Source organism: Camelus dromedarius, chromosome 32 (genome assembly GCF_036321535.1).
Source record: "Camelus dromedarius isolate mCamDro1 chromosome 32, mCamDro1.pat, whole genome shotgun sequence".
Classification (NCBI taxonomy): Eukaryota; Metazoa; Chordata; class Mammalia; order Artiodactyla; family Camelidae; genus Camelus; species Camelus dromedarius.
In genome coordinates, this window is record NC_087467.1 from 7,852,184 (window position 1) to 7,870,302 (window position 18,119).

The window sequence follows — 18,119 nt, forward strand, 5'->3', positions numbered from 1 at the left end:
TTTTCTCCTTTATGGTTTATGCTTTATACCAAAATTATAAACACATGACTCTTACTAAAGATGTTCCTGATGAATGATAATGTTTATCTTACCTAAAAAATAAATAAATGGTATCAGATTAAAGAAACAGATCTCACACATTTAATTTTTAAATGTAATAGATATTGGAGTTGTTTTGTGCTAATGTAAATTGAGTTTTAAAATGTATCTATAGGATTATGCATTTTTCTAGCATGTTGATAACAATTTCTTATAAGAAATTTTTATTATTTTTTAAAGGACTCTAGTACACAAATGTAAAATCACAGTTTTCTTCATAAACTAAATAATTTGACTTGAATACGCCCATTATGCTCTTCTTTGGACTTTCTTAGAAAGAACTTAAATGAGAAATGACTTTTCATACATTAGTGTAACCATGCTATAATTTAGCATAGAAGAATGTCCATAAAAATTGAAAATTACTTATACAAATCATTCTCATTGAGAGTAATTTTGAATTCTGAAATGAACAGCTATGGAAAGTGTCATGTTATTATTACTTTTACTACCAGTTTCCTAAATTCTCTTAGTTTCTCTCCCCATGAGGTCTTTTTGAATGGGTACATAAAAAAAGTAATTGAAAAGTAGAATCTTGCCCTGTGAACATATTTTAACTTGCTCACAAAACAGTTTTAGAAAACTGTTTAACAATACTGTCTTGCTGAAAATTAAACTCAATGCCCTTTGTTTTCTTTCTTTCTTTCTTTCTTTCTTTCTTTCTTTCTTTCTTTCTTTCTTTCTTTCTTTCTTTCTTTCTTTCTTTCTTTCTTTCTTTCTTTCTTTCTTTCTTTCTTCCTTCCTTCCTTCCTTCCTTCCTTCCTTCCTTCCTTCCTTCCTTTTCTTCCTTCCTTCCTTCCTTTCTTTTCTTCCTTTCTTTCTTTCTTCCTTTTTTTCACTGGAGCAAGAAACCTGGGCTTTATCCTGGACCCTTGTCTGTTTATTATCCATCTTAGCTGTCCTACTCTTAAGATTTTTCTAGTCGTCCCCTCTTAATTCTGCACTGCTGCTGTTTTAGTTTGACTTTCAATAATGCTGCCTTAGGTGATTTCTAGATCTCTTCACTGGTCTCGCCAGCTTCTGTTTTGTTTCCTTCATACTGTTCTCATCAAAGACAGAGTAATCTCTCTAAAACATATTTTTTCACATCCCTTCCCACAATAAATTAAAATTACTTCTCTTTGCTCTCAAAGTAAAATCCAGGCTCTTTGATACACAAAATTCTTCCCAGTCCTTTCTCTTCTTCCTTTTCTAGGTTTCTCTTTCTTCTATCTCTCGCCCTGCTCTCTATTCTCTAGTCTTATGTGCCCTGCGTGTTCTTTCCCTGTCACTTTGCACCTGCTGATCTCTGGGTGGGGAACACTCCTCTCCAACTTTTTCACCTGGTTAAGGCTTACTTCTCCTTTGGAATTCAGTCCCTGTGCCACCGTCTTTAGAAAACCTTCTATGATGTCTTTATCCCTTGTTCCTTACTTGCTCTGTATCTTAGTTGCATGCTTATTTTTCTGTCTCTTTTAATTATCTGTGAATTCACCGAAGCCTCCAGGATCTCTCCTGGCCAAATATTTAACCCCTTTTTGGCCAAGGATAGGCACTCAGTAAACGTTTGTTGAATGTGAATGAGGCTGAGTTATAGTCCTCCTTTGGAACGTAAACATGATTCCCATGAATTTAATTGATTAGAAGGCATCGGATATTTCACTGCACCCTACAAAAGGAAAGCATACTTGAGAATATCAGGGATCAGACAAAAAATTCACAAAAGAAATCACTGAGTATTATTACTCTTGCTCACTAATATTTATGTGGTTTCATCAGTAGCCCTGCCCTAAAGGAAATGATTTGACACCTTTGTCCATCATAATTCTTTAAAATTAATAGCAAATTCTTATCCTAATTATAAAGATGAAGTTAAGAGGATTTTATTATTTAGATAAACTGTGTTTCTTACTGTCAGTAAATTGTCATTGATATATTTTCTTCTAAATAAGGTTATTATGTATTTTCAACCCAGAAAAATTTCCTTCATTCTGCTTCTTCTCTCTTTTTTCTGCAGTTATTTCATGTTTATTATTAGAAAATTTATATGTATTTAATTATATATTTTATAATATATTATAAATTATATGTATAGTAGGTAATAAAGAATATTAGAAAATCCAGTGCCACATAATTAAGAGGATATAAATATGAACATTTTGGACTACAACTCCTCTCTTTTCCCTCTGTGTTTGTGTTTTCTTTCACAAAATTGGGGTTGGATTGACCATACCCTTCTGTAGCTAACTTTTTCCGTTTAGTACTTCATGACTCACATTTTCCCATATTTTTGAAAGGGAATATTGATTAATTCCATAGTATTGTAAACATTCCAACATATCTTAAGCCAAATTTTTGATAATTTATATCATTTCTACGTTTTGTATTATAAGCACTGGCTTAAATGTCTTTTTCCCTGCACGGAGATGCATGCAGTGATTAAACTCCTTAGGCTTAAAAGTCTTAGGAGTGACATGAGCAAAGTTTCCTAACACTTTAAATGTTTTAGATGCATGTTAAATGCCCATAAATCTCGTACCAGTATATACCCCACCAGCGGGACGGAAGATGCTCTCGTGAGAGAATTTTCACCCAATCTGGTTAGTCTCACTTGGAAAACAAAAACTATTTGCAAAATAATTGGCAATTATCTTATTCTATTTTTTAAAATTTACCCTTCTTTGAGATTACATTTGAGATTGAACCATTTTCTTTATTTTATCTTCTCCTTATTTTATCTTCTAATTATTTTCCTTCAATTCTTGGGCCTAATATGCCTACCAGAGTAAAAATAGTAGTGGCTACCTCACAAGTTTATTGCTAAAGATAAACTACATATTATCCACAAATTAGCCCAGTGCCAAGCACACGAGAGGAGCTCAGCATAAGCTAGTTGAAGCAGAAACTGAAGAGCATATCAACTACAATCCAAATACAAAATTTTCTTTCCAACAGATGATTCCGCTGCAGAGAGCTTTAATGGCAATGAGCCTCTGGGCCACAGTTCCGTTGCTTCAGGGGGAACACACGGCAGGGAGATGGGAGACTCGAACGGTGATGGCAAAACTGGGCTGGAGCAGGACGAGCAGCCACTGAACCTGAGTGACAGTCCCCTCTCAGCACAGCTGACATCGGAATACAGAATAGATGACCACAGCAGTAATGGGAAAAGCAAATATAAGAATCTTCTGATTTCTGACCTCAAGATGGAACGAGAAGCAAGAGAAAATGGAAGCAAGGTAAGGTCGTGTTTACGATTTTCAGAGAATTTTGAAGTTGGTCATGAAGGTCACGAAGAAATAGATATTTATACAAGAGATGAGGATTATGGTCACTAATATTTTAAACAAATCCCAGTAATACATTACCAAGAAACTTGTAACTAGAGAGTATGTGTCCATATTACATAAACAGAATAAATTTCAGGAGTTACTGAATGAACTGGATCTTTCTAGGCTAAGTGGTGGCTTTCATATAGGGAATCACTTGATTTCATGTGTCTCACTTACATCATCATATGGATCTGTCTCCTGGGGTTTGTTGATCTCAGATGTGAAAGTTTAGCTCTCAGAACACAATTTTGAGCTATACAAAGATTACTATCTAGTTTGTCCTAGATTCTGTAGGTCTAAAATTTCTATTAAATTCTCAAGCGTGCTTTAGAGACCTGGGGACTTCGGTCAGTAGTTGACTTCATGTACACAGAAGAAATGTGTCCGTTTTGTGGATGAAATGCAGAGATTAAATAACTACTTGAATGACTAATTTATCATAAACTATATTATACAAAAGAGAGAAGCCTGTTTCAGATGTATTATCTAAATTTCTAGATTCTTTATATTAGAATAAATTACAATCTTCCCCGTTCCCAAGTGATTTATTCTTAAAAAAAAAATAAGCTTATATTTCTATCATTTTGAAATCATGCATGCTGATGACTTTAATATTTGAAAGTAGCCTTTGGAACACATGAAGATTTTTATGGAATAGACATTTTGACTTCCCCCCCTGCCCCTACTTCTAAATTAGAGTTGTAGAACTGGTCTTTTGAAATAGGTCTGAAAAACAAAATGTCTTAATCTGGATTAATTTCCGAATTTGCTAAAGCACTATGCTTCCTAAATTGGCTCTATTTAAATCCTCTTGCTTGCCTGAGGGTGTGTTGTTTTATCCTCTCTTAAGCAAGTCACTAGACTTTATCAGATACTTAAGCACTCCTGCCTAAGGGAGGCTGTTACCACTTTTGCAGTGATAAATGCACGGTGCTCTCTTTGGTGGTTTAAAGCTAGATCAAACAAGCGCAGATGGTTTTCTGTTCGCTGACATGATCTGCGTCACTGTGTTACGTTTTACAGAACAAAATAACCCTTAAGTTTTCTGGCCCTCCACATAGCCCTGTATTTATAAAACACAATCATGGAAAGTCCTTCTTATGCTATATATCTGTGAAATTCTTTTTTGAAAATTACCCAGTGGTTTGCTCTTCTTTCCTCCCTTGTTCAGGATTAACTGTAAGAACAATGCTCATTAAAACACATTCTTGCGTACGTTAAACAGAATGAAGTTACTTGTCTACCTCGATTAAAATGGGGTTATCAAAAGCGCAGATTATTGGAGCTGCAGTAAAGAGTAAGATGAGAAGTGGGCCAAAGGGAGGAGGAGACACCTCTGAGGAAGAATGTTGAATGGTTTGGTGAAAGAACAGCTTCCACAGCTGACTGAGAAGTAGCCAGAGAGATGGAAGAAAAATCAGAAGGGCATAGGGAAGGGGAAGCTAAGCAAAGTCCTCCTTTCAAGACAGAGAGTGGTCAGCTTTAATGGACGCTGCTGAGAAACCAGATCAGATGAAGTGGAAAAATAATTCAATGCGTAAGAATAGTTGTGGTAGCATGTTAGGACCAGAATCCAGAGGGAATGTCTCCAAACAGGGTATATGAAATGCCTGTTACACTTGCAGCAGTGGCTGGGCAGTAGAGACAACTCAGCGAGAGAAGAGTCTTTATTCATAAGGCCCCTGATGCACAGTCGTGGTGCAGGGAATACATATGTTACTGAGTCCAAGCTCGAACTGCTCCTTGCATGACAGGCCAGTAAATTGAGAGATAAGGTGTTGGGGCAAGGAATACTGAGAAGATGGTGGACTGGTGTCCCCAAGAACTATCTTACCCAAGTTAGAATTCAGGCTCCTTTTATACTAAAAGGGGAGGAGGTGTGGCTGGTTGTTACAACTTCTTGGTGCAGGAATCCTTTGTTCTTGCAGCTGTCCACGTAGGTCAGGTCACCATGTTCCTATAAACCTCCAACGAGACAAATGTTGTTCTCTGTTCTGCAACTTTTTCTCTCTATGTGAATGGAAAAGTGTGATACCCTTAAAGGTCAGAGCCTTGAGAATGGGCTCTCCTGTACATTTCAGGCTATAGGCAACATTTTTTAAACTTGTAGCAAAAGCAGTAGAATACAAAGGTTAAAGTAAAAGAAACAGATCCAATATGGAGTCAGATTTGTTCCTCCCTATTACACATGTACATAAAAGAGTTTTTGAGCAAAAATATAGGCAAGTAGCATGTTAAAACATGAAGAGTTCTAAGAAAGAATATACTATTTCTATTGAAGTAATAAAAGGGGCTTCCTTCAGGAAGTGAGCCTTACACATTGAAGGAAATGGAAGATTGCCATTTTTCAGAAGGAATCTCTTATTGGACACTGTGAAAGTCCTGGAGTGCAGAGAGGGAGGGTGAGTTGGCCTCCTAAGCTAGGGAACCGCTGGCCATTCCGAGCTAGGTATGACTTCATAACATGGTATTTGAGGAAGAACCTGATATAATTATGCAAGGTAGCCTATTTGCCCCCAAATTAATCTATTCACCAAATATTTGTTGAGAAACTCCTGCAGAGCAAGGTACTGTTAGAGGAAGCCAAAATATGAAATGAGCAAAGCAGAGTCCCTGCCTTTCAAAGCTTTATAGTCTAGCAGCAAAGAGAGGCAAACGTATAATCTGATTCCAAAAGTAATACGATGGACATATGGCAGAGTGAAATGAGGGAGCAGAGGTGGGGCACCCATGGGACCATGATGATTCAAAGGACGACTTTATAGAGACTGATGCCAGGGATGAGTGTGAAGGGCAGACAGGGAGGGTTATTTATGGTCGGGCATGTTTTGGGGCCCCGAGCAGCGAGAGAGTACACTAGGCGTGGAGATTTGCAAGGGGCGTGGCATGGCCACGGTGGAGAACGTGTGTGGAGGAATGGAGCCTAAGGAGACTCCATCATGAAGGCTTTGTAGGTCAGTTTAAGGACTTCAGGTTGTATCCTGTAGGTAGAGTTTGGCATGATAAGGTTGTGATCAGTTTGGAATTTTAGACAGATTATTCTGGCAACATTGTAGTAGATGAATAGAATAGGGACTAGGGGCAAAAAAGACAGAAAATTTGTAGACAGCTATTGTGTCAATCCAGGAAAAAAGTAATGCAGATACAGTTTAAAAAAATAAATAATGAATGTGGATACTTTTGTTCTTTTGACACCATATTTACAGAACTACCACGTACAGGTACACAGATTGTGCACTGCCACCCTCCTTGGAATGTCTTTCATGTAGATTGCAATGTGAATGTCCTCTTTACATCTACACATCCCATTTTACATATGTATGTATATATAGGAATATATATTATATATATGATGTAAATTCTGTAAGAATGATGTCTCTCCTGCTTACTGCAGTATGTCTAGCACCTGGCTTAATATCTGGTACGTGTTAGTTTCTCAGATATTTTGGAGAAATAGAATTTTATTGAATGTGGGAAGTGAAGTAAAGAACTTTTTAGAATGACTCCAGGACTCGGGGCTCAGTTGCCTAAGTGGATGGTGATTATATTTACCAAGATTCAGGATGAGAAGCATTTGAAGGAAGCAGGTTTGGCATGTAAAGTTTATGGTACTCATGCAGTATCCACTGGAGATGTTTAATAGGCAGTGGGGACTTATGTGTCAGCTTAGAAGAAGCATCCAGGTTGGAGAGATGGACGTGTGAAAGACTTCAGAGAAGTGCTGCTTGAAGCAGTCGTGGTTGATAAGATCATCTCCGAATTGCATAGACAGAGAACAGACAAGATCAAAATATACCATCCTGCAGAATATAACCCATCAGGAACAAGTGGTATAAAAGGAGTTTGTAGGGGAGAAAGAACCCCAAAAGAAAAGGAAGGCGGCCACATAAGAAAAGGAGATATTTTAGAAGCTAATATAGAGAGCATTTCAGAATGGTGTAAGTGGTGGAACGGAGCATCCTTAGGTGAAGTGACATAGGTTTAAACTTGGAGGATGTTTGGGCAAGTTAATGCTAAGAGTTGGGTTCAAAATGCATGACAGAAGAAGAATTAGCAGAATTAGTGGGAAACTGGATTGAAGTTAGTTGTGGAGGTTGGGCGGGAAAGCAGAATCGTTTTAATTGTGAAGGAGACTGGGGTCTGGAATTTTGTTTCAAGAATTCTTGCAATCCAAATCCAGATGCAGAGTGGATGAGGCTGTCAGGGGAGCTTCATACTCAAGATTTAGCAAACTCATCTGTTCTCTGCAAATTTATGAAGCGACACTATTACCAATGTCTTCAGTATTTTTGAGGCTAGCCTCTGCTCTACCTTGAAGGAATATAAAAGCTTAATTATATAGTATCTCTGAGAAGCTTAGATTCCAGTGAGTTTAATATTGACCTATTTCACCATCTTATCATGAATGATTATCAAACGAAAATGATTATAAAGCATTTTAAAAACTAAACAGTGAACAGAAAGGCTGAAAAAGAAGAGCTGAACTGTATATGCCATTTGCAAATTGCTTATTATTATGCAAATTCACTTACTAGACCAGCAGGGAATCATTAGCCAATCTAAAGAACAGATATATTGCGTTAAAAGATGTTTTTTCTTCTTGTAGATGGCCACATTTTTAGAGGACAACTAGTGACATAGTGACATCAGAACTCAGAAGAAAGTAGAAATGTTGGTTAAGGGCTCAGAAATTAAGACTCACAAAGAAGTTAATTAAGGGACTAGGAATATAAAAAAAGAAAGGCCAAGAAGACACAAATCTGGGTAGAGAAATGTTTAAAATTATTAACAAATGAGAACAGAAACAAAACTAGAACGCTAATGGAGGCACAAAATAAAAACACTGTATCATTGATTTTTTTTTTTTTTTTTTTTTTTTTTGGTTTTCTCTTTTTCTCCTAGTATTTGTGACCCAGCTACATTTTACTGAATCTGGTAAAATATTCTGAGTCAATCTCCCAAAAGCATAATATTCCAAGTGGTAACTGTGGTAGGAAGGTAATTACTGTTTGAGGGTTAATGTGTCACTGTAGTTGCTGCATAGTTTCTGGCTCAGTTCCCAAGATCCTTCAATCTTCACTTTATTTAAAAATATTTTTTTTCCCTCAGTGTGGCCCATGTGACATTATTTTCAGTCTTTCCTTTAGATTTTTTTTACGAACATGGTTATTACCATTCAAATTAAAGTGTATAAAATATTTCTCATAATTACCATGAATAATTGCTATGTGATTTTATGTATATATGCTGAATGGAAGCAGTTCGTTTTTCAAACTATCTCTGAAATATTTAGGTGTAATGAGTTTGCCTTTTGAAACACAGGAGCAATGGATTAACTTTTGGAACAGTATTCTTTTGGTCTTTGTTACGTGGATATTCTAGCTGATTATTGTTTTAATGTGATGATTTTCAATTTCCAGCTTCTTGGTGTTATAGAGAGATTTTTGGCCCAGATGGTGTTCAGAGTAGAGACAGTTGTGTGTTTTTGATAAATGTGCCTAGTATGTGCTAGAGACTATCTTGGGTGCTGGAAGGACAAAGGGGAAAAAAAAGGATCTCTGTCATTAAGAACTCACATTTTAGCCAGAAAGACAGACACATAAGTAAACAAGCATATTATAATATGGAAATTAGTTTGTATGTGAGAGTGCCTTCTAGGTCCATTAACCATGCCTGGGAAAGTTCCCAAGTTAGTTCTTAACGGGTAAGTAGGAGATAGCCCTCAGGTGAAGAGGAATAGGGAACTCCTACTGAGCAGAGCATTAAGGTAGTGCCTAGAAATATTGCGGATGGAAGTGGTGAGAGATAAGTCTGAAGAGGCAGTTCAGGTGTTGGACTGGGGTAGGCTGTGAATGCCCTTTTAAAGCTTGAACTTCACTCTGTAGCTGACCGGGAATCACTTTAGGATGTAGCGTAGGAAACTAGCGTGGTCGGATTGTGTTTCGGAATCCAACATTGCGGCATCTTTGTTACAAGATGGCTTTAAGTGGCATAAAAAGGGAGGAGGCTGTCAACAGAGGGTGAGGGTCTTGCCGTAGTGAGGTGGTAGTAGGGACGGAGAGGAAAATAGAGATTTAAGAAATATTTAGCATGTTAAATGGACAAAATTGGTGTGAAAGAAACTAACAGCCCCAGGATAAAGGGATGATGGCATTGGGATGCTGTATCAACTGTAATAATGATGAGCACTTGGGTAATGCTTTCATCCTCATAACTCAAACCAACTCAATGTGTTAAGGAGAGCCTGTGGAATTACCAGCCTCGTTTAAACATAGGGACATAAAATCTAGTGGAGGTGAAGCTGTTTAACTGACATTAACCGTACAGTTACTTAAATGATAGAGCCTGATATTGAACCCTGATTATTTGTAGCCCGTGTACTTTTCACTCCACCCACTCTGGCTGATGCTGAGTGAGACCAGTCATGTCTAAGGACCATATGGTGACCACGACAGGCACACACACAATTCAGAGAGGCAGAGATCCAGTACAATTGCATATAGTTACTTGATAAATGGCAAATACTTGCAGTGGCATTTCTTATAAATTTTTTTTGCTCTTCTATATGAATTGTTTGACAAAATGAAAAGAATATACCAGATGCCACTATGGAAACTAAGCAAGTCTGAGAAATATCCATGTAGTTTTTAGTGCATACACGTAAACAAATGGGTAGCTGAGTTAGAGCGAGCCTTTACAAAGCCCCAGGGTAAATTTTAAGCTTATATTTTATTTACTACCAATTTAAAGTAGCATTCATATAATATATAGCTACACGTGCATGTACATACACACATATATTCACATATGTATTGTATACATAGAGAATGTGTATGAAACACACACGTATAGTGTGCTTTATTCTTACAAGTTGCATAGACTGCAGTTCTGCTCCTTATTGGATATATTTTTCCTTCTATTCTTAGTAGATCTTTTAAATCAAAAGATACACAAGAATGGTATAGTATGATATGACTGGTTTTGTAGGATCTACACTATTTGCAATCTAAGAGTAAATGTGTATAATGCTTTTGTGAAAAAATGCTTGCCTTGCTCAGGGATTGTGAAATTAACTACAGTATAGAACAATATAATTTAAAAAATAAAAAACCGCTTCATTTTGCAGACGTAGAAATTGAGACCAACCCAACTTACTCCTACTACCCAAATTAGTGTCCTTTTGAATTCTTATGCTGTCATGCTTTACCATTACATATGCTTACATTCTTTATGTGTTATTACAGGAAAAGGGAATGTAGGACCATCATCTTTGAGTGTTTACTATGTGTGTTCTAGCCCACGTTAGTTCATTTCACATTTATTATCTTAAGAGAATAGAGATGGTGATGGACTTCCATAATTTATGTCCTGAGATATGCAAAATGAAGTTGACTTTGAGTCCCCATATGCAGCAAAATATTTGTGTTGAGTTCTTTTCTAAACATGTAAGAGTTCTGTTGGGTCAATACAGAATCTCAACTGGCCCTCCAGTCATCAATACCAGACATTCATAAATAATCTGGTTAGCGTGATAGGTTGTGTCTTTGACCAAAATACAAAACAAAGAAAATTGATTGGTTGTTATCTTTGTCTTTGATGATTCATCAATAGCTCAAAAAGAAATAGGAGTTTTATTTTGTATGTTTTTGATTCAGTGTATTTTGAGGTTTCTGGAGGGTATTTTGTTTTGTTTTCTTTTATATTTGTATCTTTGTATGTGTGCTTGTCTGCTTTGCTTTTATGTTCTATCATTTGGAATAATATCAAATGGTTAAAAATGTAATGTGGTCTGTGTAGGTGTCTTGAGAACGGTGGAAGAATCCTAAGAGAAAGAAATGTAGTTGAAATAACCCAAAGTGATTTATACACGTCTCACAATAATTGGTATTAACAGCACTCCTTGAAACACTTGATATTGACCCATATTTGGGGACAGAATAAAAGGGAAAAAAAATCAATGCCAGAGACAGAAAGTAGTACATTCTAATTTGTCTCAATGTAATACTTTATGATTTTTCACTAGTATTAAATATTCGATGAGTCTTAAAGTAGACCCCTAGCAGTACCTATCTCTAGCCTCATTATTAGTATTTTAAAAAATATTTTTGAAATGGATATCTTGGAGTTAACTGGGGCCAAAAGGGGGGCAAAAGGGTAATTCAGATGACAGAGTTAAAAAGAAGAGAATTAAGTCATAAACTTGCTCCCAAAGGATAATAATGAAAGGTAACATCCATTGAGTTCTTACTATTTTCCAGGCATTCTTCTAAAAACTAACTCATGTAACCCTTATAATAACACAGTGGCATTAGGCTCAGTCATTATTCCCATATTTTACGCATGGGAAAACTAAGATGCAAAGAAGTTAGAAATATGGCTAAGAATTTCTATAATTTGGATTTAAACCCCAAATCATTTGGCTCACATTTCAACCACTACAATATAAGCTGAGAACACGAGGTCAGGTCTGAAAATGAGCAGAAGCAAATTTGACTTCATGCTGAAACCCCTGGCTGCTCCTTTATGGTTCGCTGTTACTCCCTAATCAGGAAATGATACTTACCAACCCTGTGGCTTTGGGAAAGTCTATACTTTTTAAAGTCTGGATACTTCAGCAGTAAAATGGGGATAATAATACATAACCTGTAGGTAATTGTGAAGATTAAATAAGGCTGTGTGCACTTCTCAGATAAGTGCCTAGTAAGTGGAATTGCTGTGGTGGGGTTACTTAGTCCAGAATTTGGGGATTAACTGAATCTTGCAAAAATGTTCTCCATTCATAAATATTTATTTGGGGCATTGAATATCCATTTTTAATAGCCTACTTGTTACTTACTGAGGTTGAAAATTTAAAGAAGCATATTCAGTAATTTCAACTAGTATATACTATTTTTTATTTGATTTGCCTCTTTTTCCTTTCTCATTTCCTTTTAGTTATACCTATTTTCCAGGAATCTCAAATGTGTAATGTATTCCCAGAGGCATTTTATAGGCATTTATTCTAGGACCTATTTCTGTGAATTTATAGCATGTACTCATAGAAATAGATACTAAGCTATCTCGCAGTTTCTGCTTGTTAAAATCTTTCCTGATCCTGTTGGAATCTGTCCAATTCAAATGTCACCTTCCTTCATGACACCTATCTTGATCATCTCAACCAGGGGAAAAAAAATCTTTTTTCAATTTTTAGAAGGAGTGATCCACAAAGAATGAGGACAAGGTGGTGGGTGATGGATTGTGTGGTCACATACTAAAGTAATTTACACGCATGAGGCTTGCTCCCTACAAAATGTTTGTTGAAGCAAAAAGATGCAGTGATATGGAAATATACTGTCTTGATCTTACCCCACCCACTTTCTTAGAACAGCAGTTTCCTCATATTGCCTCCTGAGTCTCTTTGAACTCCCCTCTATGCAGCTGACTCTGACCTTAATGTGGAATATGGGTATGTCCTATTCCAGGTAATATATATGCAGTCTTACCTTTCTGGGCCAGAGGTTCTTATTTGACTATTTCACAACACACTGTAACTCAAATGTATACGACACCAAAAGCACAAGCAACAAAAGCAAAAATCAACAAACTCAAAAGCTTCTGCACAGCAAAAGAGACAACAAAATGAAAAGACAGCCTACAAAATGGGAGAAAAATTTTGCTAACCATATATCCAAAAGGGTTAATATCCAAAATATATGAAGAGTTCATACAATTCAGTAGTAGAAAAAGGAAAGAGCCTAATCTAATTTAAAAATGGGCAGAGGAACTAAATAGAATTTTTTTCCAAATAAGTTAACCAAGTGGCCAACAAGTTCATGAAAAGATGTTCAACATTATTAATCATCAGGGAAATACAAATCAAAACCACAGTGAGATATCACCTCACAACTAGTAGAGCATCCGTGATCAAGAAGACAGAAGATAACAAGGGTTGGTGAGGATGTGAGAAAAGGGAATCTTTATACACTTGATGGAGTGTAAATTGGTTCAGCCACTATAGCAAACAATATGGAAAATTTAAAAAAAAGGTCTATCATACGATCCAGCAATTCTACCTCTGGGTGTATACCAAAAGGGAACGAAAAAAGGATATCAAAGAGATGTATGCACTTCTGTGTTCATTACAGCGTTATTCACAATAACGAAGATATGGAAGCAGCCTAAGTGCCCATCAGGGGATGAATAGATAAATAGGACATGGGGATCTGTATACACACACACATACACACACACATACACACACACACACACACACACACACAGAGTGAAATATTATTCAGCAGTGAGAAAGGAGACCTTGCCATTTGCAACAACATGGATAGATTGAGAGGACATTATGCTAAGTGAAATAAGTCAGACAGAAAAGACAAATACTGCATGATATCACTTATATGTGGAATTAAAAAAATACAAGCTTGTAAAGACAGGAAAATGGTGGTTACCAGGGGATGGAGGTGGGGAGATGGGACAGATGTTTAAGTGTACAGATTTGCAACAGGTAGTAAATAACTCCTTAAGATCTATGCAAAGTGTAGTGACTATAAGCAACAATATTGTATTATAATCATCAAACTTGTTAAGAGACTAGGTCTTAATTATTTCCTCCGCTAAAAAGAAATTATAATTATACGACATGATAGAGGTGCTAGTTACCACTATGATGGCCATCAAAGTACAAATATATAAATGTGTCACATTAATATGCTGTGCACCTTAAATTTATACAGTGTTACATGTCAGATGTATTTCAATTAAAAACGAAAGGACCATGACTCAAATGAAGTAAATTTCCAATCTGGTGACTGAATCACAGCAGACAGCATCACAGAGGGCTGGTAAAGGAGATATTTGGGGGGTTATGCGGTCTCGTGATTCTCAAATGTCCAAACTTAATATAAGGAAAATTAAGTTTTTTAAATTGATTTCATTTTGGTGTTTAAGACAATTATCTTTAAGACAATGTTTCAGAGCATTTTAAGTTCACAGTAAAACTAGGAGGAAGGTACAGAAACTTCCCATATAACCCTTGTTCCACAGGTGCACTGTCCCCCCCATTGTTAATATCCCCTCATTGTTAGTATATTTGTTACCATTGATGAGCGTGTATTAATGCATCATAATCAAAGTCCACATTTTCACTCTTGGTGTTGTATATAGTCCATGGGTTTGAACAAATATATAGTGATACGCATTCATCATTATGGTATCGTAAGAGTGTTTTCACTGTCCTTAAAAATCCTCTCTGCTCCCCCCATTCTTCCCTCCCCACTTAAAACAAACTTTTTAAAACCACAGTTAACCAGGGACATTCATTTTTATGTTCATTTAAAATAGTATTCCTGGTGTTTGCCTTCTCATCAGACATGCCTCTAGAATGCTGAAATAATTCAACACCGCTAATATTACTTGGGGGTGGTTGGCTTTGAGTCAGAATTATCTAAGTCATCAGATGCTCCTGAGTTCCCATACAGGCACAGTACCCGACCAGGGACGGTGGGGGCTGTAGAATTGCCTCTGAAGGAATTATTGTATAAACAACAACAACAACTTCTCAATGGAAGTTTCATTAGTCTGCGATGATCCCAAGTCACGTTGCGACTTTCTGTAATGAGTGAGAAAGTAAATGGGGACTTCGTTTTTATGTGTTGGAAGTTTTTGTTTAACACTTACATTGGAGGCTTATATTTAAAAAGACATTTTTGGTGTTAAATGTTTTCCATTTTATCCGTTATTTATCATATATAAGTTGAGCCCCTCCTGTGAGCCATGTGTTGTGTTGGCAATTAGAAATATGAAAATGAGGAAGACAGAGGTGGTCCCTCTTTCTGAAAGGCTGGTTGGGTCAGGCTGTTCATTAGAGAGAAGTTGGAGGTGGGACAGGGGACGTGGTCTAACAGAGCAATAGGAGAGGCATTGATTTGGATTTAAAGAGTAATTTGGGTTTGAGGAGTCAGGACCTCCTTTGCAGAAGAAATACATTGAGTAGGAAACTGAAGAATGAATAGAAACTAAACAAGAGAGAAGAAGGCTTGCATTCGATGCTAAAGAACTGGTTCCAGACCAAGGCAAGATCTGGAGGCAAGACAGCGCATGGTGTCTTTGAGGAACTAAAAGAACTTCAGTATGGCAGGAGCTTGGGGCGCCAAGGACATTCTGGCAGAGATGAGTCTGGAAACACAAACAGAGCTCCATTCCAAAAGTCCTTGTAAATTCTATTTATAAATTTGGACACTGTTGCTCCAAGTCATTAATCAGAGTAGTGGTGTAATACTTTTTTCATTTTTAGATTAGATTAGACGATTGGGTTTGGAACTGGATGAACCAAGGTGGGATCAGGAAGATCATCTCAAAAGCTTTTGAAATAAGCCAAGCCAGGTGTTTTGGTGACCCGGTTTCCGGCATGTGGGGATATTCGCTTCTCCTAACCCATACTCCCATAGCCCTCTGCACCTCTTATTCCGTTACTTACATGTTGTATTTAATTTCAACCTTAGTGCTTAGCACTCTCTATGATGAACCCTGAGTTCCAGCCATTTAGAAATACTGTCTTTGAATATCCTCTTCCTCTACCTGAATTATTCGTTGTATCTGCTTCCCTCATCCTACCCCAGTCTCCCACCTCCCCTCACCACACACACACCTTTGACCTGATGTGTTTCCATCCATTTCTTACAACTTGGTTCAGGGCTGTGATGTCTTCCTTGATGTTACCACCTTCTCTTGTCTCTTAGAACTGGTATATAGTTCTTTTATCTCATTTGCAACCATTAGGCTCTGCATATTCATTTATGTGTTTTTCTTCTCTACTGGAACAGAGAAGAAACATACATCATCCATCTTTGACGCATTATCGTCAAGCACACTTTCTAACAGGTGTCTGTTGAATCAGCTGGTCCAGCTGGAGGATGGTGACAGGCATGTTGTTCTTAGCTCGTGTTGTAGGAGTGAGAAGAAAAAAGGATGAGGGCTCTTAGGTAGTTTGATATTATCTGGTGGAAAGAATTTACAGTCAGAGATTAGAGAACTTAGTTAGCATCATTTATGGTGTTAAAGAAGTGGTGCTTGGAGGTGCTAATCCTGTCAGGTTTATTGCAGGAGAATTCAGTTAAAGTTGTATTGAATTGTACCCCGCTATATAAAAATGATTTAGCTTTCTGAACCATTTGGCTTATAGTCACTAGACATAACTGAATTAAAATAATTCTTGTTTGTGCTGCAAATCGATGTATGCAAGATATATTGTCCTGGTTTATAAAATGTAGGAATATGTTTTTCCTTAAGACTTAGATTATCATTTTTCTGTGAGGAACTCACATTTCAGAATGTAAACTTCTACGTAGTGTTTTAGCCATACTTTCCACCTTCAGGTTTATAGTTTCTTACTTTCAGGAAATAAAGTCAGTATCAAATCACCATCTCTCTCAAAGACATTGTTGAATTTTAAGAACGTCTTTGTTATGACAGCACTGTCACTGTTCCTAAGTAGAGAAAATAGAGATTAGCATTCAGTGATGTCTGCAGAGGAGTTTTCAGACACTGAGAACAGATACAGATATCATCCTTCCCCCGAGAAGGAGCGCACATTGTCAAGTGCTCACACCGTCTTGTGTTTCCCCCTCAGGATTCTTTAATTTAATTTGGATACTGTCACCAGATCTCGAGAGTGTGCCGGGGACTTTGAGATCTTGATCTAATTATGATAGCACCTCTCTCCCTATTTTATCTTATCAAGACCAAGACAGACTGACATGTTCAACAAGAATTTTGCCAAAGTTTAATGGAAAAGAAAGAAATTATTATGGAAAAAGAGGACTAGTAGAAAACCCACATAGACTTCAGTCTTTTTTACTCCATGATAATTATAATGTAAATGTCTCGAGAGCACGAACAACATTTTGTTCATGTTTAAATTCTAAGTTCCTGACACTGTTGAGATCATGGTAGAATACATGATATGCTTTAAACAAATTCTGAATTAAACCAATCTATGGTAGTTACCAACGAGCAAGTTGTGTTTTGTAGGCACGTTTGCCTGGCTTCTTGCCCTTTCCACAGTTGACCAGATCTTGAACAGGTTGGCTATAAGGGCCACATTTTATTTCTGAAATTGTGTTACTCATGGACAGTCAGAATAAATATTAAATACCTGGTCACGTCCCCAAACTATTTCTTATCTATCTAATCTTCATTTCTTGGCTGATTGATGTTCCAAGTTGATACGACAGCTGGATAATCTTTATCCTAGGAATGGCAAATAGCTTTTAGCTTTTCTTTCAGTTTCAAACACTTGGTAATGGCTGCCTGGTCTGGAGATACATTTTGCCTATCCTCAGTAGGAGAATATGATCAGTTAGAAAGTGTATCCTGAACATAGCTTATGAGAAGATTGGCAGCTTTGCCAAACCTGAGATAACCTTTCTAGCTCAAAACTGTCAGCATCACCAGCCTCTGAAACATTTGGTCTCAGTTCACTCAAGTGTATGCCTCTCCCCACATCCTGCTCCAGATAATTATCAGTAATCATATACCTGTAGTAATAATTCCATGATAGCACTAGTCAATAACATACATTCAGAATTTCCATCAATAATTCTTACATATTATGTTGTTTTGTAATATGTTTCTCAGTGTATCATATTCAAATTAAGATGTAAAGCCTCTTGTGATTTTATGGATATACTAAACTTGGAAAAAATTTAACATTTTCTGAAT

The 18,119-nt window shown here is 36.9% G+C and overlaps 1 protein-coding gene across 9 annotated transcripts in view; it reads left to right on the forward strand.

The window, feature by feature from the left end:
- Window positions 1-18,119, forward strand: part of NOL4 (nucleolar protein 4) — a 239,867-nt gene that overhangs the window by 130,618 nt on the left and 91,130 nt on the right. For all 9 annotated transcript variants that reach the window (XM_064481518.1, XM_031438989.2, XM_031438990.2 and 6 more), the window contains one exon: window positions 3,034-3,317. In XM_064481518.1, coding sequence (XP_064337588.1) covers window positions 3,034-3,317 — 284 coding nt within the window. The remainder of the gene's footprint in view (window positions 1-3,033; window positions 3,318-18,119) is intronic.